This window comes from Ochotona princeps, chromosome 32 (genome assembly GCF_030435755.1).
Source record: "Ochotona princeps isolate mOchPri1 chromosome 32, mOchPri1.hap1, whole genome shotgun sequence".
In the NCBI taxonomy this organism is placed as follows: domain Eukaryota; kingdom Metazoa; phylum Chordata; class Mammalia; order Lagomorpha; family Ochotonidae; genus Ochotona; species Ochotona princeps.
The window spans coordinates 12,541,621-12,568,605 of record NC_080863.1 but is presented as its reverse complement, the minus strand read 5'-3'; the positions used below and the strand labels follow the sequence as shown (position 1 = coordinate 12,568,605).

Genomic DNA, 26,985 nt, shown 5'->3' with positions numbered 1-26,985 from the left:
TTTCATGCTACCAATCTTCCCAGAATAGCCTAAAACAATAAAGTAAGAATAAATAGTTCATAACTGTTGGATTCATATTGTTCTTTGGTCATATTTCATGAAGGTAAATGTAAAATTAACCAATTATATGAGATAGCCACTGCAGATAGCCAATCAGACATGTCTTTTGCATAAGCCGCCTTTAAAATTTTTCTTCCAGAAATATCTGTATACAAAAATCTCCCGTAATACTGCCCTAATTCTAATGAAAATATTTCTGTTAGCTGAAGGAATATGTTATTGTAAATTAGAGCGGACAACGAGAAGAGGTACGGGGAGGGGGGACGGTGGGGAAAGTCCAACTGCTATACAACTGTAAACCTGAAAATAAGAATACAAATTAAAAAATTCAAAAAGAAATGAAAACTGTTTCCTGTTAAATGAAGAGTAGCCACAACTGGGGCTTCTTGCAATCCTTAGCTCTTGGCAACAATTTCATAAGTGTATTATCTTTTTTAAAAATCATGCATGAGAAATTCTGGTAACTTTATCAAAAGAATGGTATATAACCTGATTTTTTTTATTTTTTTCCCCCCAAACAATAGAAAACAAGTATTGTAGGAGGCTAAAGTTAACCCAACAGAGGCACAGAGCTAGGTCGTGTTTTAGCCATCATACACAAGAAATAAATCCACACTGAATATTCTCATTAGAAATGTTTATATCGGCCAAAGCAACTCATGGAATACGGCAGAACAGCGTGCCAAGGAATGGCTTAGGCGCCCAGCTGAGCGCCGAGGCTTTCAATAAGAATTGTAGAAGCAATCTTTGTTTTCCAACAGCCTCGGTTATTGCAGAATACAGTGCTTCATCATACGGATCCCAAGAAATGGAGACTTGGATCAAAGGCCAACGAAGTTAAAAAAAAAAAAAAAAAAAGGCCTGACTTACCTGCTCTGGTAGTTTATTACATTGTTTCACTCTTTAAGCCATTCCTTCAAAAGACAAAAAGCCGCTGGTGGTGTGCCACAGTGGGGTGTCTGGAGTCATTCATGAAATAATGATGATGATGTTGTTAGGTGGTTAGGCCGTTAGGATGTCAACATATCACGCAAACACTAACCAACTTGTCTAACTCTGCCTTTGAATCATTAGAAATCAAGTATATATAATATATATATATATATATGATGGTTTGGACTGTTTGGTTATCTTGTTTTGGAGAGGGAAATTTTCTTTGGTTACATAAAATACCCTGTCAGCGCGCTGCCTCTCAAATCCCATTCACTTTCTCCTTCGCTTGTACATATCCGCCTGCCAAATTCTCTTTGCCCAACATAAAACAAACCAAGTTCAGTCTCGGTGGGGGGCCTCTTGTGAAGCCACTCAGAGTAGCAAGAAAGAAACAAAGAGCTAGACAAAGATGCTGAGAAAGAGAGAGAGAGAGAGAGAGACAGAGAATTGTATGTGGAGGGGTTGCCTTCAGAGGACAGGAAAATCAATCTCGAATTAATCAGGGTGTTTCTTGTATTCAGTTCCTCTTGGAACTAAGGAAGGCAGGTGAAAAAAAAAAAAATTCTAAGAGTCACTTGATAATTACGGCTTTTCGCCTACGGGTGGAAAGGTTGCATTTTCTCATCAGGAACTGCCCTCGCTGTACTCTTTCGGCCAAGATGTTTAGCACTTTAAGATGCTCCTGGAAACTTTCTGGTCCTTCCCGTGAGGAGGCCAGCAGCAGCGCCTGGGCCCCCGAGGCCTCGTGGAAGCCCCCACCTAGGCTCCGTCCTTCCTCCGAGGCCCACGCACCTGCCACGCCCCTCCATCCCCCAAGGGTGGAGGTGAAGCCCGTCGGCCGTGGCTGCTCTCCATCTCGCTCCCTGGCCTTTATTCCTTCCGTCGCTTCCCCGGTGTGTTTCACAGTGTACCACTAGTTCCAGCTGCCTAACCGTGTGGCCGTGAAAAGCGCCAACGTCCCCTGCAGCCGCCTTGGCTCACCGTCCGAGCAGGGCGTGGGGGAACCCCTTGCGGGAGGCGGCCCTAGCTGCGCGGTCCTCCCTGGACTCGTGGTCCCCCTTGCCCTTGCGTCCAAGTCAAATGGAAGGTCTGAGACCTTTTTTTTTTCCCTCTTCTTCTTCCCAGCACCAGGTCCCTTCTCTGCTCATTCCCAGGTGAGCTAAGCAGCACCTGGGCGCGGGGAAGAGGCTGGCTCAGTGGGCACCGTAGCCCCTTGCCTGGCACCGCCGGCCAATTGTGCCACCTGATAGAAAGCGGCGCTTGCACATGCACTAGAAACCCTCCTCTGCATGTCTTGTCAAGTCACTTCTTCTTCCTACGCAGGCGGTGGCTGCTGCTGCTCCCGGGAGAAAGACGAAGGCGAACCCCCAAGTGCGTGTGCAAAAAAAAAAAAAAAAGCATAAAAAAAAATAAAAGAAAAGAACCCTTCCCGAAGACTACAGCGCCAGGCCGCCGGCCCCGGCCTCCGCAGCCCGACTTTGGGAGTTCCTGCCTGCCTTGTATGGAGGGCAGCTCCGGGGCCGTCTCCGCCCGCCGCCCACCCTCGGTCACCGCCCTCTGACTTGCCAGAGGAGGCCAGACCCAAGCCGCTCCCTTCCCCAAGTGTCTCCCCGCCACCCCCGCCCCCGCCCCACCCCACCCTACCCCACCCCTGCACCCACCCCCACAGCCCCTCCTCCGCCCCCGCCCGGGGAAATCGGGAGAATAAATCGGGGAGGAAAACGGGGCGGGGGAACGTGTGCGCGCGCGGGCTCCCGCAGCCACCGCCGAGGTCTGTTTCCAAAGTCGCCCTTGATGGCGGCCGAGGCCGGGCTGCAGCGGCGCCGAGCAGCCGACGCGCGCTAGCCGGGGCCGCCCGCCGTCTGCCGCCGCCCCTTCCCCGGAGCCCGGCGCCGCCCGAGCCGCCTGCTCCCCTCGCCTCGACCCCGGGCCCGTGCGCTCCCGACGGCCGGCCGGCGCTCTCCCTCGCCGGTGGGGCAGCGCGCCGCTCTCGGTCCCCCCCAACGCCCGGCCGGGCCAAGGGTGTTGTGGGGTGGGACTTGATCTTGGATCGCGAAGATGGCTGCTGGCTGCCTGCTGGCCTTGACTCTGACACTTGTGCCGTCGTTGCTACTCATCGGGCCCTCGTCCGAGGAGCCGTTCCCTTCGGCCGTCACGTAAGTCGCCAGGCCGGGGTTTGGGGGCTCCGCTGCCTGTCGTGGCGGTGGTGATGGTGATGGTGGCGGCGGGGGCGGGGACCAGCGGCGGGCGCAGCGGGCTCCGGAGAGGATGGCGCGGCCGGCGGCTGGAATGCGCCGCGCGGGGCGCAGGGGCCCGGCCGGCCCGGGGAAGGGGCGCCGGAGGGGTTGGATGGGAGGTGTTCCGTCGTCGCCTTCCCGCTGCTACGGAGGAAGGGGTCTTGGCGACTGGGGAGTTCAGCGGCTAAAGTTTGCAGCCAGGTCTCCGCGGTCCCCGTGCCCGGCTCGGTACAAAGTTGTGTGTTTTCGGAGTGGGTATATTGCAAAAGAGTATTGGCAGGCTCGCCGGGGCTGCGAGGGCGGCTCCTGCACTTGGCTCCCCTCTGGGATGCTCTGTGCCTGCTGCTGCGTCCTAAGTCTAGGAGGTCCCGGGTTAACTGAACGCACTTGACAGCTCTTCTTCTCCCAGAGCCGCCCGCGCCAGTCGGCCGTGTGTGCGCCGCTCGCGCTCCGGAGCCCGCAGGTGTCGGGGCCATGCCCCCCAAGCCTCTCCAAGCTTTCATCTTAGTGCGGCTCCCGCTCCCAGGATGGATAAACCCGTTCTCCCACGGGCTATTTTAAGAACATCTTGCCTGCTTTTTTTTCCCCCCATTTCTAACATTTCTAAAATAACTTTGAAATAATAATCCTGGTTTAAAAAAAAATCGCCCTCACTCCTATTTTGGATCTGATTGTTTAAAGGGAGCTGAAATCACACGATAGGAAAGGAATGAAAAATACTAATTCTCCTCACTTAGGCTGCCAGAAAAGAGTGGGAGTCAGAAACAGGTACAAATATACGCATATTTTTAAAATGCGCTGAATAGCGTATCGGGCATGCTGGCCACCCATTTATTTTAGTTCTTGAAGCTACTTCCCGGCTTCTCGGAGTAGGTAATCTTAAGTGCATGAGTCACTTTAATGCATTTTACATAACAAACACAAAGCCCAAGGTAGCCTTCCCCGGCGTTTGTGCTGCTGAAAATTCTTTGCAAGGCTTGGTTCGGCCGAGTGCTGAATGTTGGGAGTTTTTGAGGTGGGTGTTCACAGCGCATCTGTACCGCTTGAAATCCCTCAAGAATCAGGTTCAGGCATTTATTACATCAGGTGTCCTTGCCGGAACCCGGAGGCCGCAAATTTCAACCCGGGGAGATCTATCTATATATTTATGGATACACCCAGCACACACACACACACACACACACACACACGTTTGTCATTGATTTACAGTACCGTTTTTGGATAATCCTCCGTAAAAATGAGTGGAGATCCTTTTTTTGTTAAGCAGCAGAAGGGTGAATGCCATCTGTAGATCTTCATTGACTTGGCAGAATGCTCCAGGCCGATGTTTTTTTTTTTTGAAAAAAACCAAAAAGACAGAAGAATTGCCCCCAAAGATGCTTCCACACTCCTTTTAAGAAATCGTAGTTTGTCACGTCTTATTTTTGAAGTCCTCTGGTAGATTGGCCCATCCAGCCCAACCTTAAGCTTGCGTTGTGTGTCAGTTACGGAAATGGCTCCTCAGGAAACAGTGGGGTTGTAAAGATGTGTAGATTTCACATCTCTGAAGTGTTGCTTTGTAACCCACAATTCCTCCTTTTTTTTTTTTTTTCCTCTGTCATCTGGAGGGAATCTATCATTCCAGCCTTGGGGAAAACCGATGGCCTTTCAAAATACAGCAAAATACAGCATTTTATTTCTGAACACGCCCTGGTAAAATATTAATGTGAAAATCTTTATTGTAAGAAGGACATCCACAGGAAACGGTGTCCTAAAATTCAAGTTGATTACTAGGATTGCAAAGATAATAGAAATAGTGGAGTAACATTAGAGTTGGCACACCACCGTTGAGAGGATTTGAAACGTTTCTAAACAATGGAAATTCAAGACATTTTCAAAGTCCATAAAACATTAATCAGCTTGTAACTTAGGAATTGGGTGAAATATTTGGTTGAGCTAGCTCAGTCGTCTGCAGATAATATTAACAGTATATTTGGAAAGATGCTGCGGCTTCAATTATGTATTTGAAAAGTTAGTAAAACCTATGTCTGAAAGGGGAGGAGAAGTGACAGTTGCCATTTCTGGAAAAAAAAAAGCTTTACATCAAAATAAGCAAAGCATTGATTTCATCTTGCCTAGCATTGATTTCATCTTGCTTTTTTTCTTGCATAGACATATTTCAAATATCATATTTATCAGGAGGCTCTCAAATCTTTTTGGAAAATTTTCAAGTTTATCCAAACTGACTGCAAAAATTGTAGTTGTGACCACAGGCAAACTGTGCTTCTCCGTATACATCTCTTTGGAAATCATTGGTAAATTCTTATGTTTTTTTCAGAGAAAAAGCAATATTAGAATTCTTCACCATCAGAAGAAGAGAAAGTCATCAACACACTGTAAAATTCATTGGGCAATAATTGGGTTTGGCCCTGAATTAGAAGGAAGAATTTGAAGAGATTTTTTGCTTGTTTGTTTGAGCGGAGTGTTTATAGTGGCACAGATTGCTTCAATTTTGTTAAGAAAACCTTACTGTCATCTGAAATCTTTAACCTCTGGTTTCTGGTTTAGCATGAATTCTAAGGCAATGGCTTCTCTGGATTAAGCAGTTAAATTGTTTTAACAACAAAATGATTTTTTTTTCCTCAAAGCAATTTTGATATGATTCTGGGTGTTTGCTTTTTGAAACGTGTGTCTAAATAAAATACGAAATATATATGTAGCATGCAGGCACCAACCAGTGGGTATTGGTGTATTTGTAGATGGAAATATATTGCTTTTATGTTGTAGTATGTATGTTCTAGTGGTTTTTTTTAAAGCTAGTTTTCCAAAAAGGCAGCTCTTTTTAAAATTTCAAGGAGCATATGTTGGAAAAAAGCTGAAGTTTTAAAGTTGATTATTGCTTCTATGACTGCCCAGCATTGAAATGTTCATTTAAATCTGTCTTTAATTTTAGACCCTTTGTTTTTTTTTTTTTTTTTTTTTTTTACAAATTTATTCTTATTAACATTACAGTTAGGATTATTTTATGTCTGCCAGTTGTACCAAAAGGACAGTCATCAATAATTGGCTGAAAGCCCATGTACCAATGCAGATTTTAATATAAAATAATACAGAGATGTAAATAAATATTTGAGAATGACAGGTACCTACAGAAAATAAAGGTAGAATTTCATTAAAAAAAAATAGGACTTTGGGCTTTTCAATAATTAGGATGTAGGTTTTGTTTTTGGTTTATTATTATATTATTATTATTGGGCAGATTTGTGTTTTAAAGCTATTGAAAATAAATTTCTGGGTATCATGGTAGGGAATGGATATTTATTGCATGTGTTGAAAGTGAACTTAGGTTTTATTTGCGTACTGCATGCACAAGGAAATGTACCTTCTGCTAAAATATGAGATAAATTATCAATTACGAACCTAAAAAAGATGAACATTAATAATCTCTTTAATTTGTTCTCTTAAGTTTATCCCCATCGTTACTCACTGATGTTCTACAGGTGTTTAAAACACACAACGGCACATAACTGTTTCATGTAAATAGCAACAAAAATGACAGATTTATGGGTGTATGTGTGGTTGTTTGGCTTGGCGTTTGAATGAGCCAGACTGGAATCAATAGAATCTAAAACAAGTTTTTGGAAAGATGCAAGAATTGAAACTCATTATGGTTTATGAACAGTAAATGAGACGCCCCTTCTAGTATCCACTTTTTTTCCTCCCTGGCATTCATTGATTTAAACTCAGTAAGTCACTAGAAAATTAGAATATGCAGCAGGTGACTCATTCTAAAAGTAAAGATGTTACCGCTCTTTCCTCAAAGAATCCTGGCTGGGTAGATATGTTTCTGTCATGTATCCAACATTGGTAACAATAAAATGTGCTTTTGTATCACAGGGTTTCCAATACACAGGGTATTTTTGCAAACACATGAATGATAAGTGCCAGCCAAATAACATATTCAAATTTACTCCTTTAAGTATGTTTCTAAGAGATGAAGCCTTTCGGAATTTTAAGACTCATTTTAAAAACCCGCGCCTTTAGTAAACTGTATTAGTATTATTTAATTTGTATATTCTCTGGAATATCATTACAAGAAACACTTCCCCGAAGTTTCGTTTCTGGTCTCCGTTTTTTGAAATAGATGTGACATTCTGTTTATCCAAATTCACCTGTTACTCCCTAATATGGGTCTACAAACTGTAACTTTAATCTGGACATCAACTGGGTAAAATGACATGTAGTTGAGCAAATCATGCAGGATGATTCCTGTTAGCATCTCACCTAGGTGGACATCCAGGACCACACAGTTCTAAACAAACTGCGCCTGGAATTTTGGAACAAAGAATGCGATTTTGTTTCCCTGGTTCTAAAAAAAAGTCAGGCTCTGTTGTCGTAACAGCGACAACCGTCTGTTATTTGCACTGAAAGAATTGTCTGTGGGAGGATGTCCAAAAGCCTCTAAGCTGCTTACCCCTGGGGGAGCTCTGGTCTGTTACCTTCACTCCATGCTTACTGAGAGGTCTGGGGTGTGTCAGACCGTGTCACTGTGTCCTCGCACTGAGCCATCCTTCCTGGGCCGCCCTTGAGCAGCGCCAGAGCTGCTCCCAAGCCTGTCCCACACTTGCTTCCCAAAAGATCTGAAGCTGAGCCATGGTGCTCAGCCACGGAGTGCACCTGCTTCTACTCTGGGCACCAACACATAAAAGTGATGGTGTCTCCTTGTTTACAGAAAAAGGTGACCTGTTACTGCATGAATCTCATTAAACTAACAGAAGGCAAAAATTCTGCTGAAGCCTAGCTCTTAAGGGTCAAGACATGTTGCACAATTAACTTGTCTCAGTTGTATCATTCTGCTTTGTTTTGCTTTTTTTTTTCTTTTACTTTACATAACATCTTCTCTGTGCCAACACACATATGTATTTGTGTGTGCATACATTATAAAAAGTCCCTAGTGGTTTGTTGCGGGGAATTTCTTAACAAGTGTCCCTGCTTTAAGATTTCTGCCAACACATAACTTTCCTGGGATTAGGTCTCATTCCAAAACATTTCTATTCCATGAGAATTAAGAATAGCTTGTCAAAGATCAAATGATTGCTTGTATTGTTAAAGCAGCTTGAACTTATGGGGTTCAAGCGACAAAAGAAGCTTTGCTGTCTTTTGGACAAAACAACCAGGAATAAGAAATGAATTGTGCTTGAAATGTTGGACACCTTCAAAGTTCTTTGCGTCGTAGCTAATTTTATTCTTGCCGTTTAACCGTGGCATACTTCGACATTTATAAGAGTTAAACACATTTGAGGATGTGAAACATTGAAGAATGATGGTGACATTACTATCCATGTTTTAAAGTTTTGTTTGTAAAGTTTTATTTGTAAGAATCTCTGCATGGTTGGCTGTATATATCTTTTGCATTAATCCAGAACACACACACAAAAAAATAAATGCCCAGTGGCATTTTTGAGGTTTTTAAAAAGAGTCAGGAAAATATCCAGTGCTTTTTTCGCCATTTATTTGTACAGGTTCTAGCAAGATTATCAGCAAGAAAAAGATAGATTGTTGTGGCCTCCATAAATTGGCACCTTCTTATGGTTAATCGCAATAATTCACAATTGGGCTGTTCTACATGAAGCAATATTTGAAATTCATTTTGAATATGAATGTGGGCTATTTCTGGCTAAATGCTATTTTAACGTTTGCTTTTGCTGATTTTATTTTTGACCATATGCTATGTGGATTAAAGAAGAAAAAAAAAAACTAGGATACAGTGAAAATAATGTCCTAAATGCAGGAAAAACTTAAACCAGAAAACATGACAGCAGAAAAAACTAATGGAGTTGGCCATTTTAAATGCTTTGGGAAATAATTTCACCATCTATATTTAATACATCTGGAAAATTAAAAATGTATGATGGTGCAATCCAGGCAGAGAGTGAAAAAGAATTCCTATATTCTTTTTTTTTTTAAAGATTTATTTATTTTATTACAAAGTCAGATATACAGAGAGGAGGAGAGACAGAGAGGAAGGTCTTCCGTCCGATGATTTACTCCCCAAGTGAGCCGCAATGGCCGGTGCTGTGCCGATCCAAAGCCGGGAACCAGGAACCTCTTCCGGGTCTCCCACGCGGGTGCAGTGTCCCAATGGGCCGTCCTCGACTGCTTTCCCAGGCCACAAGCAGGGAGCTGGATGGGAAGCCGGGCCGCCGGAATTAGAACTGGTGCCCATATGGGATCCCGGTGCATGCAAGGCGAGGACTTTAACCACTACGCTATCATGCCGGGCCCACTGTTGGTTTTTAAATGAATTTCAAGTCAAAATTGGAGAAGATGGGTTAAAGAGGGCCATGAGAGTATAGCTTTCACTGAATGAGAGATACCCGAGATCTGGAAAAAATTATATTGACAGTGGAGCAGTGAAACAAATAGTGAGTCCTGGTTGAGCTATGGTAGTTCTAGCATTTGGGGAATCAGAGTTGGAGGTGACCCCAATATCTCTAATATGTTGATCACATTTCATTACACTCCATGAGTCAGAGAATTCAGGGGGAGTGTTTGATTGGGTGACCTGGGTTGGCCATGCTTTATAAAGGAATGCAGGTTCTTAGATGTGTGTAACCCAGGGGCTTTGGAGGCCAAGCCAGAGTAGCGTTTTTGACACCAAAAGGAAACATTTGTTTATTTTATTTATTTAAAAAAATGTATTTTAGAGAACCGGGGAGAGAGCTAGTGTTGACTTGTCTACTTGCCAAGTGTACGCAATGACCGAAGTAGGCTGGATGAAATTCCCAGAGCCATGAATTTAATCCAGCTCTCTCCTGAGGGTAGTAAAAGTCCAACCACAATTGCCACCACCTGTTACCTTCCAGAAAGCAAACTGGCCAGAAGTTGGAATGAGGAGTGATCCAACACTTGAACACAGTCACTTCCATATGGAATACAGCACCCTGGCCAGCGGCTTGGCCATCGGACCTAGTATGTGTTCTGTTATTTGTTCAACTCCTGCGTGCTTGGTGGCTACTCTGGCAGGCACTGCAAGTTTTCAAAGACAGACCTTCATCTACAGTTGAATTCTGCAGAGAAATGGAACAAGATGGTCCCTTTAAGGATGTTGTTAGAGCAATGGCACTTGAAAGGAGTTTCGGAAGAGTTGGGGACAAAAGCACGGTTGTGGTGACTTGCGGGGCCAGAGGAGGTTGGGACTATGGGACCAGTAGGTGTAGGGTGCTCTTTCAAGACATCTGGCAATATAAGGAAAGACTGGCTAACCAGGGAAAAGAAGTTGAGGGATTTGGGATTGAAGCCTAGGAATTACACTAGACCATTTGGGATAACAAGTGGTAAAAAATCAAAGGACTGGCTTAACCCAGAAAATGGAATTTTTAAAAATATTTACTTTTATTTGAAAGACAGATTTTTAGAGAGAGAGAAGGAGAGGGGGAGACAGAGACAGCTATGTTCTACCAGCCACTGGTTCATTGCCCAAACTGCTGCAGGTGCCAGAGCTGAGGTGATTTGAAACCAGAAGCCAGGAGCTTCTACTGGTTCTCACATGTGGCTGCAGTGGTCCAAGGGCTTGGGCTCTCCTCTGCTGCTTTCCCAGCCAGAAGCAGAGAACTGGATGGGGGAGCAGGATGGGAGGTGGAGCAGCCAGGACACCAAAGAGCGCCCGTATGGGATGCTGGTACCACAGTGTGCGATTGGCCCAAAGCGCTACTGTGCTGCCCTCCCACAAGCAGAAGTCTCTGGTTTTATCTTTATTAAATCTTGTTGGATTATTTAAAAGGTTGAGTGACAGAAATAGATATCAGCCAATCACTGGTTTACTACCCAGCTGTGTGCGGCAGCTGGGACTGGGGACGGGCAGTCCCAAGTATGTGACAGGGACCCAACTTCCTTGAATCATCGCTTGTTGCCTTCCCAGGTGCCTTAGCTGGAAGCAGAATCAGAAGCGGGGGCAAGACTGAATGTGGTGTGTCAAGTGAATGCTTAGCCAGTTGCGCCACAATGCAGTTGTTGAATGGTGCTTGAGGTGGGCATTGGCGTACAGAAGTGAGCATCAACGGGGTGCCAACAACTGCCAGGAGATGGTAAAGCGCCAGTAGGCTCATCCCTCAAGTAGGCCTGGGGCTTCTCTTTGTCTAAGTGGGAGACAGGCTGTGGAAAGCGCATCCTGCTTACCTGAGTTTGACTCACTGCTCCATTCCTGGTCCCAGCCTCATTAGAAGGTTCCATCATGGAAGGCCAGTTGCTATTGCCATGGATGGCAGAAGAGGCAATTCTCCGAGGAAAGGCTCTGGGGATGATGAGGGCTGTGCAGACAACTAAATAAGCTTTACTAGAGGGAAGATTTGTGCATATCAGAGGAAGCCAGCCAAATGGCAGAGAGCTGAAAGGTCCCAGAGAGGTTGTGATTGATGGGAGAGTGTTGTCACAGTGGCAGGTGAGCAAAGGATCCAGACGAAAACAATGTCTTACAAAGTAACTTTTGAAATATGAAACCGCCTGGAGAAGCGCAGCAGATGGTCCGAATAAGGCCTGGGTACAATTTTAACTTACTGGAGATGGCTTTGGAGAAAGGTTCCAAATGACAAAGTCCATTCTTTTTTTTTCTTTTAAGATCTATTTTTTATTACACAGTCAGATATACAGAGAGAGGAGAGACAGAGAGGAAGATCTTCCGTCCGATGATTCACTCCCCAAGTGACCACAAGAGCCAGTGCTGTGCCAATATGAAACCAGGGGGCTACTCCAGGTCTCCCAAGCGGGTGCAGGGTCCCAAAGCTTTGGGCCATCCTCGACTGCTTTCCCAGGCCACAAGCAGGGAGCTGGATGGGAAGCAGAGCCGCTGGGATCAGAACCAGAGCCCACATGGGATCCTGGCACATTCAAGGCGAGGACCCCAGCCACTAGACCATGGCACCGGGCCCACAAATTCCATTCTTAAGAAGCTATGACATAATTCAGAAATATAATACAAACAGGTTTGGTAATATTTATTTTTTAAAGATTTATTTATTTCGTTGGTAAATCAGATATACAGAGAGGAGAAGAGACAGAGAGCAAGATCTTCTGTCGGCTGATTCATTCCCCAAAGTGGCCACAGATGGTGCTGCTGAGCTGATTCAAAGCCAGGAGCCAGGAGCTTTTTCTGGGTCTCCCATGCAGGTGCAGGGTCCCAAGGCTTTGGGCTGTCTGCTGATTTCCCAGGTCACAAGCAGGGAGCTGGATGGGAAGCAGGGCTGCCGGGATTTGAACTAGTGCCCATATGGGATTCTGGCGTGTTCAAGGCGAGGACTTGAGCCACTCACTAGGCTACCGCGCTGGGCTTGGTATTCAAATTTTGAGACACGTTGCTTTTAGCATTTCGCTTTACCTGGTGGTTTCTAGACTGTAGTTTACCACTCCACAAATTCTTTCTGGTCACAGCAACTTTTTTTTTTCATTTTATAACACAGTTTCATAGACTCTGGGATTCCCCCAACCCTCCCCCCCTTTGCCCTGCCCCCATGATGGATTCCTCCACATTGTTGCAGTAGTACAGTTCATATCCAGCCATGATTCCTTCATTGTGAGCATGTACCATGCATAGAGTCCAGCATCTTTTTTTTTTAAATTATTTATTATTTAACTTCATTAATTACATTGTATTATGTGACACAGTTACATAGATACTTGGGTTCTCCCCACCCCTCCCCAAGAGTCCAGCATCTTATTGTCCAGATACATTCAACAGTTTCCTTGGGAGACCATCCCTGGTCTGAAGGTAGAGCTGGCAGAATATCATCCCCTCCAATGAAAAGCCACAACATAACATCAACAATCTACAACATCATAGAGTTAATTGACATGGTACTGAGTGACCAATATATTAGAAAATGCAAATTCTTAACCACATCCTGTGACTACTTCATTGACATTTCAATTTTAGTTTATATACAACCGGCTTCTATACACCTTAAAATGGCTCTAGGGTACTATTCAGCTGTCTCGTGTCTATTTTCATTTTTATATTTAGCAGCTTAAAGTATTTAAGCATGATTTTTGCTGAAGTTGGCAAATTTTAGCATAGTCTAAACAGGCTTATAACTCTTAACAAGGCATATATATGTTAACTGTTTCAGGAGGGCTGTGCAGAGAAATTTTTAATTCCTTAGTAAGAAGTAATGAATCTTTGTGTCCTACCTAGTAAGGTATATGAGAGTCCAAGCTGACTGTTTCCTGTCTGTTCTAAGCTTTCCTTATTGGTCTCTATCTGATCTAATTTTTTTTTGGAGCGTGGGGGGCTCCGGAGCGACCCTGATGGTCATTGCAGGAGAGGGTGGGGATCCGAAGTTGGAACTAAGTAAGGACCAGAGAAAGTTCCCCTCCTGAGTCCCGAAGGAAGTTTACTGTTCTATGTCTGAGGATCGCTCGGGGTTCCTGGCTGTTGTCACAGCAACATTTGGTTGCCCTCAGTATTCGTTCATTGACTTCATTTCTGGGAGAGCTTGTCATCTTGAAGATGCCTATGGTTTTATATGTGAATGTGCTGTGGTAGAAAAAATATTATAGCAGTACGGGGAGAAGAGAGGGCTCTTGCCCTTGGTGAGGTTGCACTGCTTATGGGCTCAGCTCCGAGCAGCCAAGGGGTCTTACTGCCACACTGCTTCGCAGGATCGCCGTCTGCACTATGTCAACAGAGAGTCGAAAGCCCGTTGGAACCGAAACAGGTCCTTTAAAAAGAAAAGAAAATGATAAGCTCAGTAAGATAACGAACTACTGAGCTACTATTTCTGTAAAAACAAGTCCCTGGGCATCCCTTGAGGAGGTATCTCAGGTTTCCTGAAGACCTGGGTGTTCCTGACAACTGCCAGCCATCCCAGCCCTCCCGGCAGGTGCCGAGTTCCCAGGATGAAGGAGTGAGTGAGCCAGACTCGGCTTTGATCTCATCAGCAACACTGTGGAAGAACCAGCCTGTGGTTTGTGTTCGGGAGAGCTGCTTCTTTGCCTAGTGACTTTGCTAAACTCACCCAGTCTATGTGGGCTCGTTTTGATGCCTGCCTACACAGTGTGTATGAACGCTAATAATTACAGTCGTCCTTCAATCATTGCCATGTTGTTTTCTGATATTTTTGAACGTTAGGATGCCGAACCACCCTGAATCAATACCCTTGGTTTTGGGGCCGTTGGACCTCCAAGCCAGTTTTCCACGCTAAGGATCATTGCTATGACTGTTTAGAGTTGAAAAGACTTGAGAGAGTGAGGAACTTTCTGGGATTTCCTCAGGAGTTAATATTGACTCCTAAACAGGGTTTAGAGTCCTTCGCTGCACTTGGCTGCCCTAAACAGGAGCACCATGGTACAAGCAGCCATGAATTTGCCTGGCTGCACTTCTGGTGGTTCCCCCCTCCCCCCCTGCCCAGAGAAGAGCAGAGCGGGTCTTCCATCTGCGGAGCAACGGTGGGGGGGAACGTTTGATTTGGTGTTCTTTTATTTGTGTTAAACATTCTTTTGTTTATTGACTTGAAAGAGAGGGAGGAGAGACCTTCCATCTGCTGCTTAACTCTCCAAATGGCCGCAGTTAGCAAGGGCTCCACCAGACCGGGACAGGAAGCCAGCAGCTAAAACTCCATGCTCATCTGTCTAATGGGTAACGGAGTTCCTGGTACTTGACCCATCCTTTGCTACTTTCCCAGGCACGTTAGCTGGTGTTTGCATTGGCAAGCAAGCAACAAGGACTCAAACCACCACTCTCTTGCGGGATGCCAGCTTGATGTCTGTCCTAAAGATCATCTTACTGCTTTGTTTTTTTCTTTTTCTCTTCTCTTCTTTCCTTTTCTTTTCTCTTTTTAAATGGTGAAAAGCGTATTTGGAACTAGGCAGCTGGATGCAGTTTAGACGATTCGGATTTTGTTGGCAACACGGAGAGCATGATCATCAGGAGCCAGCCGCACGTATGTCTTCTTTGCTCCATCAGGATTGATAAGGGCATCGACGCTGGCCACATCAAGGTTACAGAGCCACTTCACGGCTTGTTTGACCTTGACATCCTCAATGGACACGAGCGTGTTACTTGCTCATAGCCCACTGTGTGATGGGGAAGCTTGATGATGGCGCGACGGCCAAGTTTGTTTCTCTAGGGGGCGCTCTCCCGAGGGTATTTGGGCTTGTCGCGGAGGGCGCTGTGCCTTGGGCCGCTGGAAGGTGTGTGACAAGCCAATCTTCTTGTGTGGCTGTGGACACCTTTCAACACGGCCTTCTTGGCCTTCGCTTTGGCTTAAGCTTTGGAAAGAGCAAGAGGTTCCTTCTTCGCCTTCAGTACCATCTTGGTGAAGTTGGAGGAAAAGTGCATGGCGATTCTGGAGGGCAAGTGAATGGTCAGGCTTTATTATTTATGGCTTGTGTGATCGTTTTGCTTTCAGGAGCTTACGGGTTGACGATAATGGTTTAGTGAACCGGATTATTGTGCAAATACATCATCGGAACCACTAGAAAAAAAACTTGAATGGGCAAAGGAAAGTTTAGCTGACCTTAAAAATGTGTCTCCCTAAAACCGCATGTAGCCTTTCTTCATGAAAGGGAAGAGAAAGGGGATACAGTCCAGTGCAACTGAACTTGGATGGGTGAAGTGTTCCGTCCCAGGGTTAAGGACAAAACCAGTGACCTCAAAGGACCCACGAAGAAAGAAGCCCCACGAAGGAACCGCTGTGTTTGATCTTGGCATTTCAGCCAGCACCACGTGGGTTCCAGGAGAGCGGATCTATTTTTAAAAGTCCTAATTCTGCCACTGACAACCTGTTATCATCAAAGGCATGTCTTCGGCTTCAAAACAGTGTTCGAACTTTAATAAATCAATCGGCCCGTGGTGTTTGTAGAGATGATTTCATTCGAACTTAATACGTTGGGTGAGTACAGATAGTAAAATTGAGAGCAGTTGCATTTTTCAGCAACCGACATAGAAGTCAGCCAAAAACTGTCAAGAGTACACCCCAAAAGGCCCTTTTGCACCCTTCTTACCTGAGTGAGGTTTATTCTCATTCAATTCCACCGCTTGGCATCGCGTAAGAAATGGAGCTGAACTTGCCGCAACCAATGTCCTCTTTTTGGTAAACATTAAGGCACTGGCTGAAGTTTGCCGCTGCAAATTTGAACTGATTTGTGGCGAAAAGAGGTATTGTAGGTGAACCTGCATGTTAATAGTAACGAGTACAAGTTAATGTTGATCATTGAGGCAGCAACTTTGCAGGGGTCAGGAACCTTCTTTTCACGCTAGTCATCTTGGCTTTGGTCAGGGAAAGCAATGTGTCATGTTCCCGCAATGTTTATCACTTCAAAAAAAATTAGGTCGTCTTTGCTGTGACATGATATTAGCATCGACTGAAATTTGCAGAAATGATGGGAGGCCCCAGGTTTGTGGCGGGGGGTGCCTGGGAAGGGTTGGTACACTGGGGGATGGGCAGATGGCTTTAAATGAAATCTACCAGAAGCTTGATTGCCTCGCCAAGCACCTGATTTTGCTGTCAATATAAATGTCAAAAGGGGCGTTACTTTTCACGAGGCCGCATTTTATTGTGTAGCGTGTGTTAGCTCGGTTTCCCCGGGGACTGATCCGTGAACATCAAGGTCCACTGGTGAATAGTTGTTTAAAATTTATACTAATTCTCAATGGTAATAAATAAACATTGGGGGACTGGCAGCTCACCACAGAGCAAACCATGCGTGCTAATTGGATGAGGTCACTCATCTCCTGAAATTGGCACATGTGACGGGACCTGTCTGTGTGTTGTCTAAGAGCCAGCTGGGGCCCTGGGTGTCAGCGGCCGTGATAGGGTGGGGCCCGTTTGATCTCAAGTCCCTGTTTATGTCACAGTGTCCCCAGGCATCCAGAGCTGCCCAGGAAATGTCCATTTCCTTCTGTGTCACCAACCTCATGGCAGAGAAATCGCTACCATCTGCGAATATGACTTTTATGTGGTGCACATGTGTCTATATTACAGAATGCATCAAACTTTCATAGAATATGTTGCTGGAAAGATTTATCGGAAATGCAATGTAAATTCAATGAAATCTACATGAGAATAGCATGCCTATTGAGTTATGCAGGATCTATATTTAGGAGACACTGTTAAACCTGAAAATGCTTTGTAATATGCCAAAATGCCTTCATCCCTAACCCAGGAGTGTCCATTTTGTCAGGATTTACTGGGTCATTACAATGGAGGTGATTTCTTCTTGCCGCTCATTGCTTTAAGTTTGGCTTCTGAGTCCTGTCATCCTGCCCTTTTCCGTGTCCCAGATAACCCCGGTGCTGTGTTACGGCATGTAGGTCCTGACTTTCCACCCGTGTTGACAGGGGCTGTATTAGAACCGGGAACCACCATAGTCTGTGTCCTGAAAGTTGAGAGAATCCAGCGGAGGTAGCCTGGTTGTGCTGGAAAGCGTCAGAGAGTCCCAAGGATCCAACCCTGCTGCTGAGACAACCTGTGTGGTCTTGGAAAGTCAAGTTTGTCGAATTTGATGTTTGTACTCTGTCAGAGGAGAAATGGATTCCACAACTTTTAGGAAAATTGCGAGGTTTGAATGCAAAGCTGACAGCGGCTTGCGTTATGTGTTTTCCACTCGGTCTGTAGAGGGAAGAGTAGGAAATATTGTCTCTTCTATCTTGCAGCCGGCAGCTGTAGAGGCGTATCCTTCAGTGGAGTGGACTATGGAGATGATTAGGATTTATTTTGTTTTCTTGACATAATTTCTTACGCTCTTTGCATTAAAGAAATCAGAGCACTGGAGGAAAGTCTTTCCTAGAGAATATTAGAAGGGGAGGAGAGAGAGAGGGAGAGAGAGAGAGAGAATATATACCGGATGGTTCCTCGCTCAGTGTCCTCAGGTGGCTGTTAAGATTTTTCATGGGCCTGGCGCAGCAGCCTAGTGGCTAAAGTCCTCGCCTTGAACACGCCAGGATCCATATGGGTGCTGGTTCTGATCCCGGCAGTTCCACTTCCCATCCAGCTCCCTGCTTGTGGCCTGGGAAAGCAGTCAAGGATGGCCCAAAGCCTTGGGATGCTGCACCCGCGTGGGAGACCCGGAAGGAGACTCCTGGCTTCAGATTGGCTCACCTCTGGCCATTGCAGTCACTTGGGGAGGGGGTGTGAATGAGCAGATGGAAGATCTTCCTCTCTCTTTCTCCTCTCTGTATATCTGCCTTTCCAATAAAAATAAGCCAAATCTTAAAAAAAAAGCCATTGCATGCAGCATGAAAAAAATCTTTTTTTAAAAAAGGTCTATTTATTTTTATCGCAAAGTCAGATACACAGAGAGAAGAAGACACAGAGAGGAAGATCTTCCATCCGATGTTTCACTCCCCAAGTGAGCCGCAACGGCTGGTGCTGAGCTGATCTGAAGCCAGGATCCTGGAGCCTCTTCCAGGTCTCCCACGTGGGTGCAGGGTCCCAAGGCTTTGTTCCATCCTCGACTGCTTTCGCAGGCCACAAGCAGAGAGCTGGATGAGAAGTGGAGCTGCTGGGCCGGGAACAGGCGCCCATATGGATCCTGGAGCGATCAAGGCGAGAACTCCAGCTGCTAGGCTATTGTGCTGGGCCCCGCACAATGGCTTTTTTCTGAAATTGGTTTATCTATCACTGGAAAACATGACAAACCGTATCAGCTGCCCATGGAATCCACAATCACATTAGAACAACTTCCTGCCAGCACACAGAGGTTTCCTGGATTTGAATGGCGCCTCATCCTCCTGCGTTGTTGCATCTGACTGTTGCGTCCAATTGTTCTCAGCAGTGTCCACGTGGCGTGCTGGTGGCTTTGTAGTAAATTTCTGTTACCTGAGCTGTGGCGCATCCTCTGGATCCTAACTGCCACCATGTTCGAGCTAGAGAAGAGATTAATTCGGTACAAGTGGATGCCTTCGAACATCCGGCTTTAGTTATCTCATTGACCTGAGCAGTGCGGACTCAAAGCAAAACCCCACAGTTTTGTAGCTGGGTAACTTCCCGTTGGTAAAACTTGACAGGGCTCTTGGGAGTACTACCAGTGTTGAGTCGTGCAAAGCGTGTACATCTAGAACGCACTGAGCAGGTGTAAGGTGATGAGCAGGGGGACAATGTAGCGGAGATACGCAGCTTGGGTTTCCTTTTTTGCTTCCACCATCCCCCCCACTCGAGGCTCTGTTGGTTCCTCTGATACTTTCATGATGAGATATTGGTGATTTTTTTTCCTCCTTGATGAATCAAATTTGGTGGATTGCTGTGAATTCTGCTTTTCAATAGAAAAATGATTATTTTTCCACAAAATTAAGCAGAGTACTCAGTCATTTTACCCTAAAAAAAAAGAGACCTCTCCTATAGACAGGTGTTGTGTCCTACAGAATGATTCAAAGCTCATCATTTAATTTTCAAAGTACTGCCGATTATCTAATTTGTTGAGGATTTGCCTTTTAGCACTAATTACTTTTCTATCACCAGGGGACCTTGGCCAGAGCAACCGTGTGATTCTGTGGCTTTTATACCAATCCTGCTAAAGGGGCCAGTCTTGTTTAGATGGTAAACTTCATCTCCATTACGAATTTCCGGGTTTTTGCGATATGCGGTGAAAATCAATTATTGAAAAGTGAAATTAGAAAAAACCTACGTAAAAAACATAGAGGACCAGGTGGTGACACAGTGGGTTAAACTGCCAACTTCTCAGTGCTGGTAGCCCACGTCTGAGTACCAGGTTGGAGTCCGAGCTATTCTACTTAACAACCCAGCTACCTGATAAGGTGCGTGGGGAGCCGCCAGGGGAAGGTCAAGTACTTGGGCCTTTGTGATGCACAGGCCAACCTACATCTTGTTTTTAAACAGTTCCACAGTCTTGAACTTACACGCCCAAGTTATAGTAATGTTGTCTGGAATATTCTGTTTCTGTACTTTTTCGGTGACCTGGCCATTGGAACGATCAGTCTCAGTAGCTGTGATTTCATTGGCTTGGATATTTAAGGTAACAGAGTCACTGTTTTCAGTCAGAAAATGGCATAGAGCGACCATGGCACGCTCTCCCATTACACGGTTTACGGTTGAAATGTTAGGTTCCATGGTAGCTGTTAGCTCACACTGGCCCCTTCTCTGGAGGTGATCATGATATTTGATTTGAAAGAAGCCTGCCATTTGATTTTCGCATGCTATAGACCCTTAGCAGCCTGCTCTCAGTGCTGTGTCGCATTTTACCCAGTAGAGCAGTGGCCCTCGAAGGCGTGTCACTAGGCTAGTGCAACATGATGCTTTGGAGTTTTCATCTGCTGCATTTTTTTCAGAATTCCTTTCCCTTCTGAGCAGTACTGTCTTCTGTGCCCGGTTCTCGAACAATTGTCTCAAGTGCTTCCTAGGGGTTCCCCACACTGCCGAAATACTCTGGCTTTTGAAGAAGATCAGAATCGTGTGTGTTGTAAGGCACTCTTGAGGGTTTCTCCTCCTGTTGATTGGATCACTCAGATACGTTTCAGGTAGAGCTTTACTTCTAATGATGCTGTTTCCCAGGTGGCCATAATGTCGCATCAAGAACGATACCAATAGTAACAGTGGTAGAGGGATTGTTACTACACTTCCCTGGATAGCTTTTTCCTTTCTGTGACTTTCAAGATAGGTTGGTAACAAGTAGCGTGTTGATAAGTTGCTAAGTTCCCTTCAAATTAGAACTCAGTGGCTCCCACAGAACCTACACGTTGTAACTATTTTCATGTGATCTGAGAATCCTCCTCGAGAAAGAGAACGCCAATTTGAATATTCAGACATCATGATTTGAAGACACATCTGCTGAAATTTCACCAACAGAAATTGGTCATCACCTTGGTTAATTATTGCAATAAGACGTGAATGATCGTTACATTTGAAGTGCGCAGCGTTTACAACACTTTGGCAAGACAACACTCATAGATGGCTATTTCGATTTAACTTACACAATTTCACTAAAAATAGGGTGTGAATATTTGGACTCAAAGTTATTTTTGGCTCCTAAACGTCCCGCGAAATAAGTAAGCTTTGCCATTATGAATGGTTTTGGGTCGTTTCCTGGGCTGCCCACAAGCGCTTCCTTCAGGATTTGCCAAGAGCCATTTGGATATTTAGAACATCATTTGTGGGCCATACAAAGTTGCCAATTTAAACATCAGTTTGCTGGAGGTGAATTTCAAGTTGTGCCAATGGTTGCCTCAGCCGGGGCAGCTCAAACGCTTTTGCAAGCCGTACGTCGCTCCTGCGTCCCTGCGCACGTGACGGAATCCCCGCTTTCAGGGTACACTCGTTCACTTCACACTGTCCCCTGTGATGTTTTTAAGCAAACTCTTATTTCATAAATTGTTGGGGTAAATAGGCTTTTTCTGAACATGTCATTTGAAGGGAAGTTTAAGAAATAAAATCTCTACCCTCTTGGTCCCTTAAATGTAGACCATTCGTCTCTGCTGCCCTGCGGTTGACCCTGCCATGCGCTGTGTCGGAAAAGAAACTTTGGGGTGGTCCGCTTTCCCCCACCCCGTTTCCAACATCAGATACTGTCTCCTTAGAGCATTCCAATCTGTGGCTCACACTGAGCACTGTGCCTGCATTCGATTCCCGATTCCTGCTAAAGCAGGGTGCCTGAGTGATGGGCTACGCGATTGGGTCTCGGCTATCCAATGGGTCAAGTTCGTGAGCCTCCGATGAACTCTGTGGCGAGCACTTAAGCTGTGAACCAGTGCGAGGGTTTTTGATAGGTGTCAGTGAAATGTGATCATTGTAAGGTGACTTGTAAGAAGCCCAGCATGGGTCCGGCGGCGTGGCCTAGCGGCTAAAGTCCTTGCCTTGAACGCGCCTGGGATCCCATATGGGCGCCGGTTCGAATCCCGGCAGCTCCACTTCCCATCCAGCTCCCTGCTTGTGGTCTGGGAAAGCAGTCGAGGACAGCCCAAAGCTTTGGGACCCTGCACCCGTGTGGGAGACCTGGAAGCAGCTCCTGGCTCCTGGTTTCAGATTGGCGCAGCACCGGCCCGTTGGTCACTTGGGGAGTGAATCATCGGATGGAAGATCTTCCTCTCTGTCTCTGCTCCTCTCTGTATATCTGACTTTGTAATAAAAATAAATCTTTTTTTAAAAAAGAAGCCCAGCACGGCTGGCTGAGAAGCCATGTGAGTGTGGCATTGTATGACATATGACAGCAAAGCTGGAGTGCTGCTTGATGAAATATTAGATAGTACTATGTTGGTGTGGTAGGTTACGGAGGGGACAATCAGTAGGATACAAAAAAAGAAGGGGTTTTGAAGGACATACACATGGACCATAAAAGATAATTTGGCAACCTACTGAAAGAACTAAGTGAAAACAGCCTGCGTTAGAGAAAAATACAGCCGATTCCCACGCCCTCCCGCCCCAACCCGCAGGGTGGTTTCTTTTTTTATTTTTCTGTTTTTGGTTACTCTGAATGATAGGTCAGAAATTTATTCCCCATAAGACATATTTATCAAAGGCAATTACACTGCAACATTCTTTTTTAAAAAGATTTATTTATTTTTATTGAAAAATCAGAGATATACAGAGAGGAGGAAAGACAGAGAGGAAGATCTTCCACCTGATGGTTCACTCCCCAAGTGAGCCGCAATGGCCGGTGCTGCGCCGATATGAAGCCAGGAGCCAGGAGCTTCTTCCGGGTCTCCCACACAGTTGCAGGGTCCCAAAGCTTTGGGCCGTCCTCGACTGCTTTCCCAGGCCACAAGCAGGGAGCTGGATGGGAAGTGGAGCTGCCGGGATTAGAACCAGCGCCCATATGGGATCCCGGCGCATTTAAAGTGAGGACTTTAGCTGGTAGTCCACCGCGCCAGGCCCTACAGCATTCTTTATAAATAATGAGACAAAGCCTTAAAAACAAAAATCGATTATTCTTTAAACCATTTTCACAGGAAGATTTTCTAGTGTTTCTTACAGAGACAGATGAGCAGATCAATTTGTGAATATTTTTCTTGTGGTTCAATCTGATGATAAACTCTTCTATTTCTGACCTCTGTGATATGCTAAGTTAAAGCAGTGCGAGTTTTATCTTATAAGGGAAGCAAAATCCTGAGTTGACAATGGGATGAAAAACTGGAAATTATGTGGCTTTGGGAATTCTAAGTTAATATTACGTGCAATTGAGCTTTACGTTTTGTAGCTGTAGGTCTTGACCAAGAAGGCTGTGTATTCCTTGGTCTCTATTCAGACACAAAGTGATGAATGTTCTATTTGTTTCTCATCATTTGAACAACTTAGAAAAATCAGCTCAGGGAAACTTGGTTGGAAAAACAGCCATCAATATTTCTTAAAATGTACCTATGAGAGCTGGTATTCCATATAACCTAAGGCATTTTGAGTCCGTGAGTTTTGGGAACTGGGGCTCAGGGACTGTTTTGTGCATTGTGGGCCGGCTGCTTAGCAGCCTCCTTGGCCTGTATCCAGTACATGCCAGTTATAGGCCCTCTTCGAGTCTTGGCTGTCACAACGCTGTCCAGGCCTGGGCATGTGTCTCCCCGGGGCGGTGGGGGGCAGGGGACGCAAGCCCACCCCAGCCCCTGTTCCCCTGTATCCGATTTGCTTCCTTGCAGTTGCCGGTTGATTCTGCCATAGACTGTCTTCCCGTTGCCCATGCTGTCTGTCTGTGACTCAGATCCACAACCGTGCCATGGTGTTCGCGTTTTGCTAAGATGTTGTCACCTCCCTGAGTTCGTATTCATTCAACCAGGAGAACGAGTAGACTGTTCAAACAGGGAGAGTGTTGAGATCAAAACATTTCAGGGCTGCCTAAAGCAGGATGTGTCGTTAAGTAAGACAGAGGCCTGTGCCTGGAGATGTGTGCCGTTTCCAAAGGAGAATTCAGCCTCCAAACGGGTGTTTGGCAGAAGGGTACTTGCGTCTGCTCTTCCCTGCTGGGTCTGGAGTGGAAATGAGAGAGCAGCTCCTTTTCTTGTGTGCGCTGCGTGGAGTGCTTTGTGCTTGAGGGCGAGGCTGGATGGTTGCCAGTGTGACCTGGGGGCACGCTGTAATTAACACGGACAGACCCCTCCAGCTAGGAGGCACTTGCCATGCATCAAACAGCTGCAGGGCAAAAACAAATAAAAATGTTCTCAACAAGAAAGGCTCCACTATTTTTTTTTTTTTCTGCAGAGAGTAGAAACTAGGTGTAGAATCTCTCATGCGAACAGGGGGTGTTACCGGGACCAACTGTAGAATCCAGGTGGCGTTTTGTCTTAGGTGTGACGTTAGAATTTCATAAGATTGTGCCGAGCTGGAGTACCAGAGGAATCCCAGCTCAGCTCAGCTCAGCTCCTGCTGTGGGAGGCAGAGACCATTTATTCTATTTCAGGGCAGTGCACGGGCAAGAATGATAGCACAAAATGGTGGGGTGCCAACACAAGAGTGAGCTCGCTGAGCGGAGAGGACACTGTTCCAAGAGGCCATGTGGAGACCCAGAATCGCTGCTGCTGCTCTCCGAGTCTTTTTTTTTGCTTTGTTATCTCTCAAAAACATCATTTCTGAGTTTCCTCTTCCTCTGTCCGAGTTCATCTCTCCTGTGGACCGGGCTTAATGGGGCTTTTGAAGGGTCTCTGCACCATTCTGCTAAACCTTGAAGATGCTAGAATGAGCTTCTTCGTCGGTGGGCGTTTCCTTATCGCGCCGTCTGCTCTGCCGTACTTCTCTCATCCATCATCTTTATCTACACAGTGTCTACACATCGTATTCTTACTGTGGTCAAAATCTGGTGCCTTTCAGTGCGTTTTCCCCGTTTTTGAGTGGCAAAGGTCTTCACCTTGCACGCACCAGGATTCCACATGGATGCCGGTTCTAGTCCCGGCAGCCCCGCTTCCCATCCAGCTCCCTGCTTGTGGCCTGGGAAAGCAGTCGAGGACGGTGCAAAGCCTGCACCCGCGTGGGAGACCCAGAAGCGGCTCCTGGCTTCAGATCGGCACAGCTCTAGCCGTTGTGGCCCCTTGGGGAGAGAACCAACGGATGGGATGATCTTTCTCTCTGTCTCTCCTCCTCTCTGTAGATCTGACTTTGCCATAAAAAGAAATAAATCTTTAAAGATTCTCAGTATTCACACATGGGGAAACCATCCCTGCCTTTTCCTTTCCTGTTACAGGAATGTGCCATACTCCGTCATACACCTGCCGGCATTTCTTGTGGTTCAGTTCATATTTGTGCTGACTTTGATGTTGGCTGTGACTGGGATGTTTTTGGTTTCTACCTGTTGAAGAGCCCAATTGCTAATACTGGCTTTTCCTTCTCCCAAGTGTGTGGGTTCAGACCACACGTTCTGGGTCCTCTGTGTGGAAGCTCTCCCATCCAAACGTTTCACTGTGCCATCTGCCACCTGTCACCTTTAAGGTGTTATTCTCTATTACCCATATCTATATGTGGCATGTATTAAAGGAGCTTCTTTTTTTAAAGATTTATTTATTTTTACTGGAAAGGCATATATACAGGGAGAAGGAGAGACAGAGAGGAAGACCTTTCATCCACTGATTCACTCCCCAAGCGGCCGCAATGGTTGGAGCTGAGCCATTGCGAAACCAGGAGCCAGGAGCCTTTTCCAGGCCTCCCACTCAGGTGCAAGGTCCCAAGGCTTTGGACCATCATCAACTTCTTTTCCAGGCCACAAATCAGGGATCTGGATGGGGAGTGGGGCTGCTGGGACACGAATGGGCGCCCATGTGGGATCCTGGTGCGTGCAAAGCGAGGACTTCAGTTTTAGGCTATCGCACCGGGCCCAGATAAACTTTTTTTATGTCCGGATATGTTACTCCTTTAAGCCATGATCATGGAGCAAGACTTCTCACTGTTTGCTTTTTCTGCTTTCTTTATGTGCAGTAAAAAATGTGATAATTACTAAATATTATGTCTCATGAGCAATTGAAATGTTCTAAGCAACTGGGTGTAGCCGTGTCTCACAAACAGTTGGTATCTAGAGCAGTCTTCATTGGGGAGCTGCTGGCGGGATGGCTGCTGGTTCCGGGCAGGTGACCGTTTTTTGGGTTGAATCTGTGTTCCCTTCAAATTTGCATGGGGGACGTTCTAACCCCCAGAGCTTCAGAGTGCGACTTGGTTTGCAAATAGGGTCTTGAATAATGGTAATGAGTTCAAACGATGGAGTCAATCGGGCGCAGGGTGGGCTCCTACTCAACATGGCATCGGGAGGTTACAGGCACACGCCGGGATATTGCCAGGGGAGAATGGGATCCTGCTGCCAACAAGCCAGAGAATCTGGAGGATCTGCGAGAGATATCTGGAAGCAACCCTGCCCGAGAGCTTGGTAGGGAAGCTTGACCCTGCTGAGGGCTGACTCTTGGAGTCCCAGCATCCAGAAAGCTGAGTCAGTCATGTGGAATTGTCCCTGTAGCCTTAGCAAGTAAGTTCAGGCAACCTCCCTTCCTGGAGCTGCTTTACATGATGGTTCTGTTTTCAGACCTTGGGAGGCAGCCAGTGACGGCTGCAATAACTGGCTGTCTGAATTTCTGGTCCAGGTTTGACGTCATTTTGCAAGTGAGCTATTTTGGGGAGTGTCTCTTTCTGGCCTTCAGAGATTGTAGTGATTGAATAAACACTCTAAGCCACAGATTAGGAGTGTAATAGTCTCTGGAGAAATGAAATTCATAGAAGACTGTATCTCAGGTGCTAGAGAGTACACCTGTAATGGCAACGAACATGTTCAGTGTCTACATCTACCCTATGAACAGCTCTCACTGTCTAAATGACTTTGTCTTTTTAAAAATAACTATCTGAACTGTAGTCAAGACTTTTTTGAAGATGATGCC

At 45.9% G+C, this 26,985-nt stretch overlaps 1 protein-coding gene across 3 annotated transcripts in view; it reads left to right on the top strand.

The window, feature by feature from the left end:
- Positions 1-2,995: 2,995 nt before the first annotated feature.
- The window catches only part of CACNA2D1 (calcium voltage-gated channel auxiliary subunit alpha2delta 1), a 378,401-nt gene continuing 354,411 nt past the window's right edge, over positions 2,996-26,985 (top strand). For all 3 annotated transcript variants that reach the window (XM_058657498.1, XM_058657497.1, XM_058657496.1), the window contains exon 1: positions 2,996-3,149. In XM_058657498.1, the coding sequence (XP_058513481.1) occupies positions 3,052-3,149 (98 nt within the window). In that variant the 5' untranslated portion in view covers positions 2,996-3,051. The remainder of the gene's footprint in view (positions 3,150-26,985) is intronic.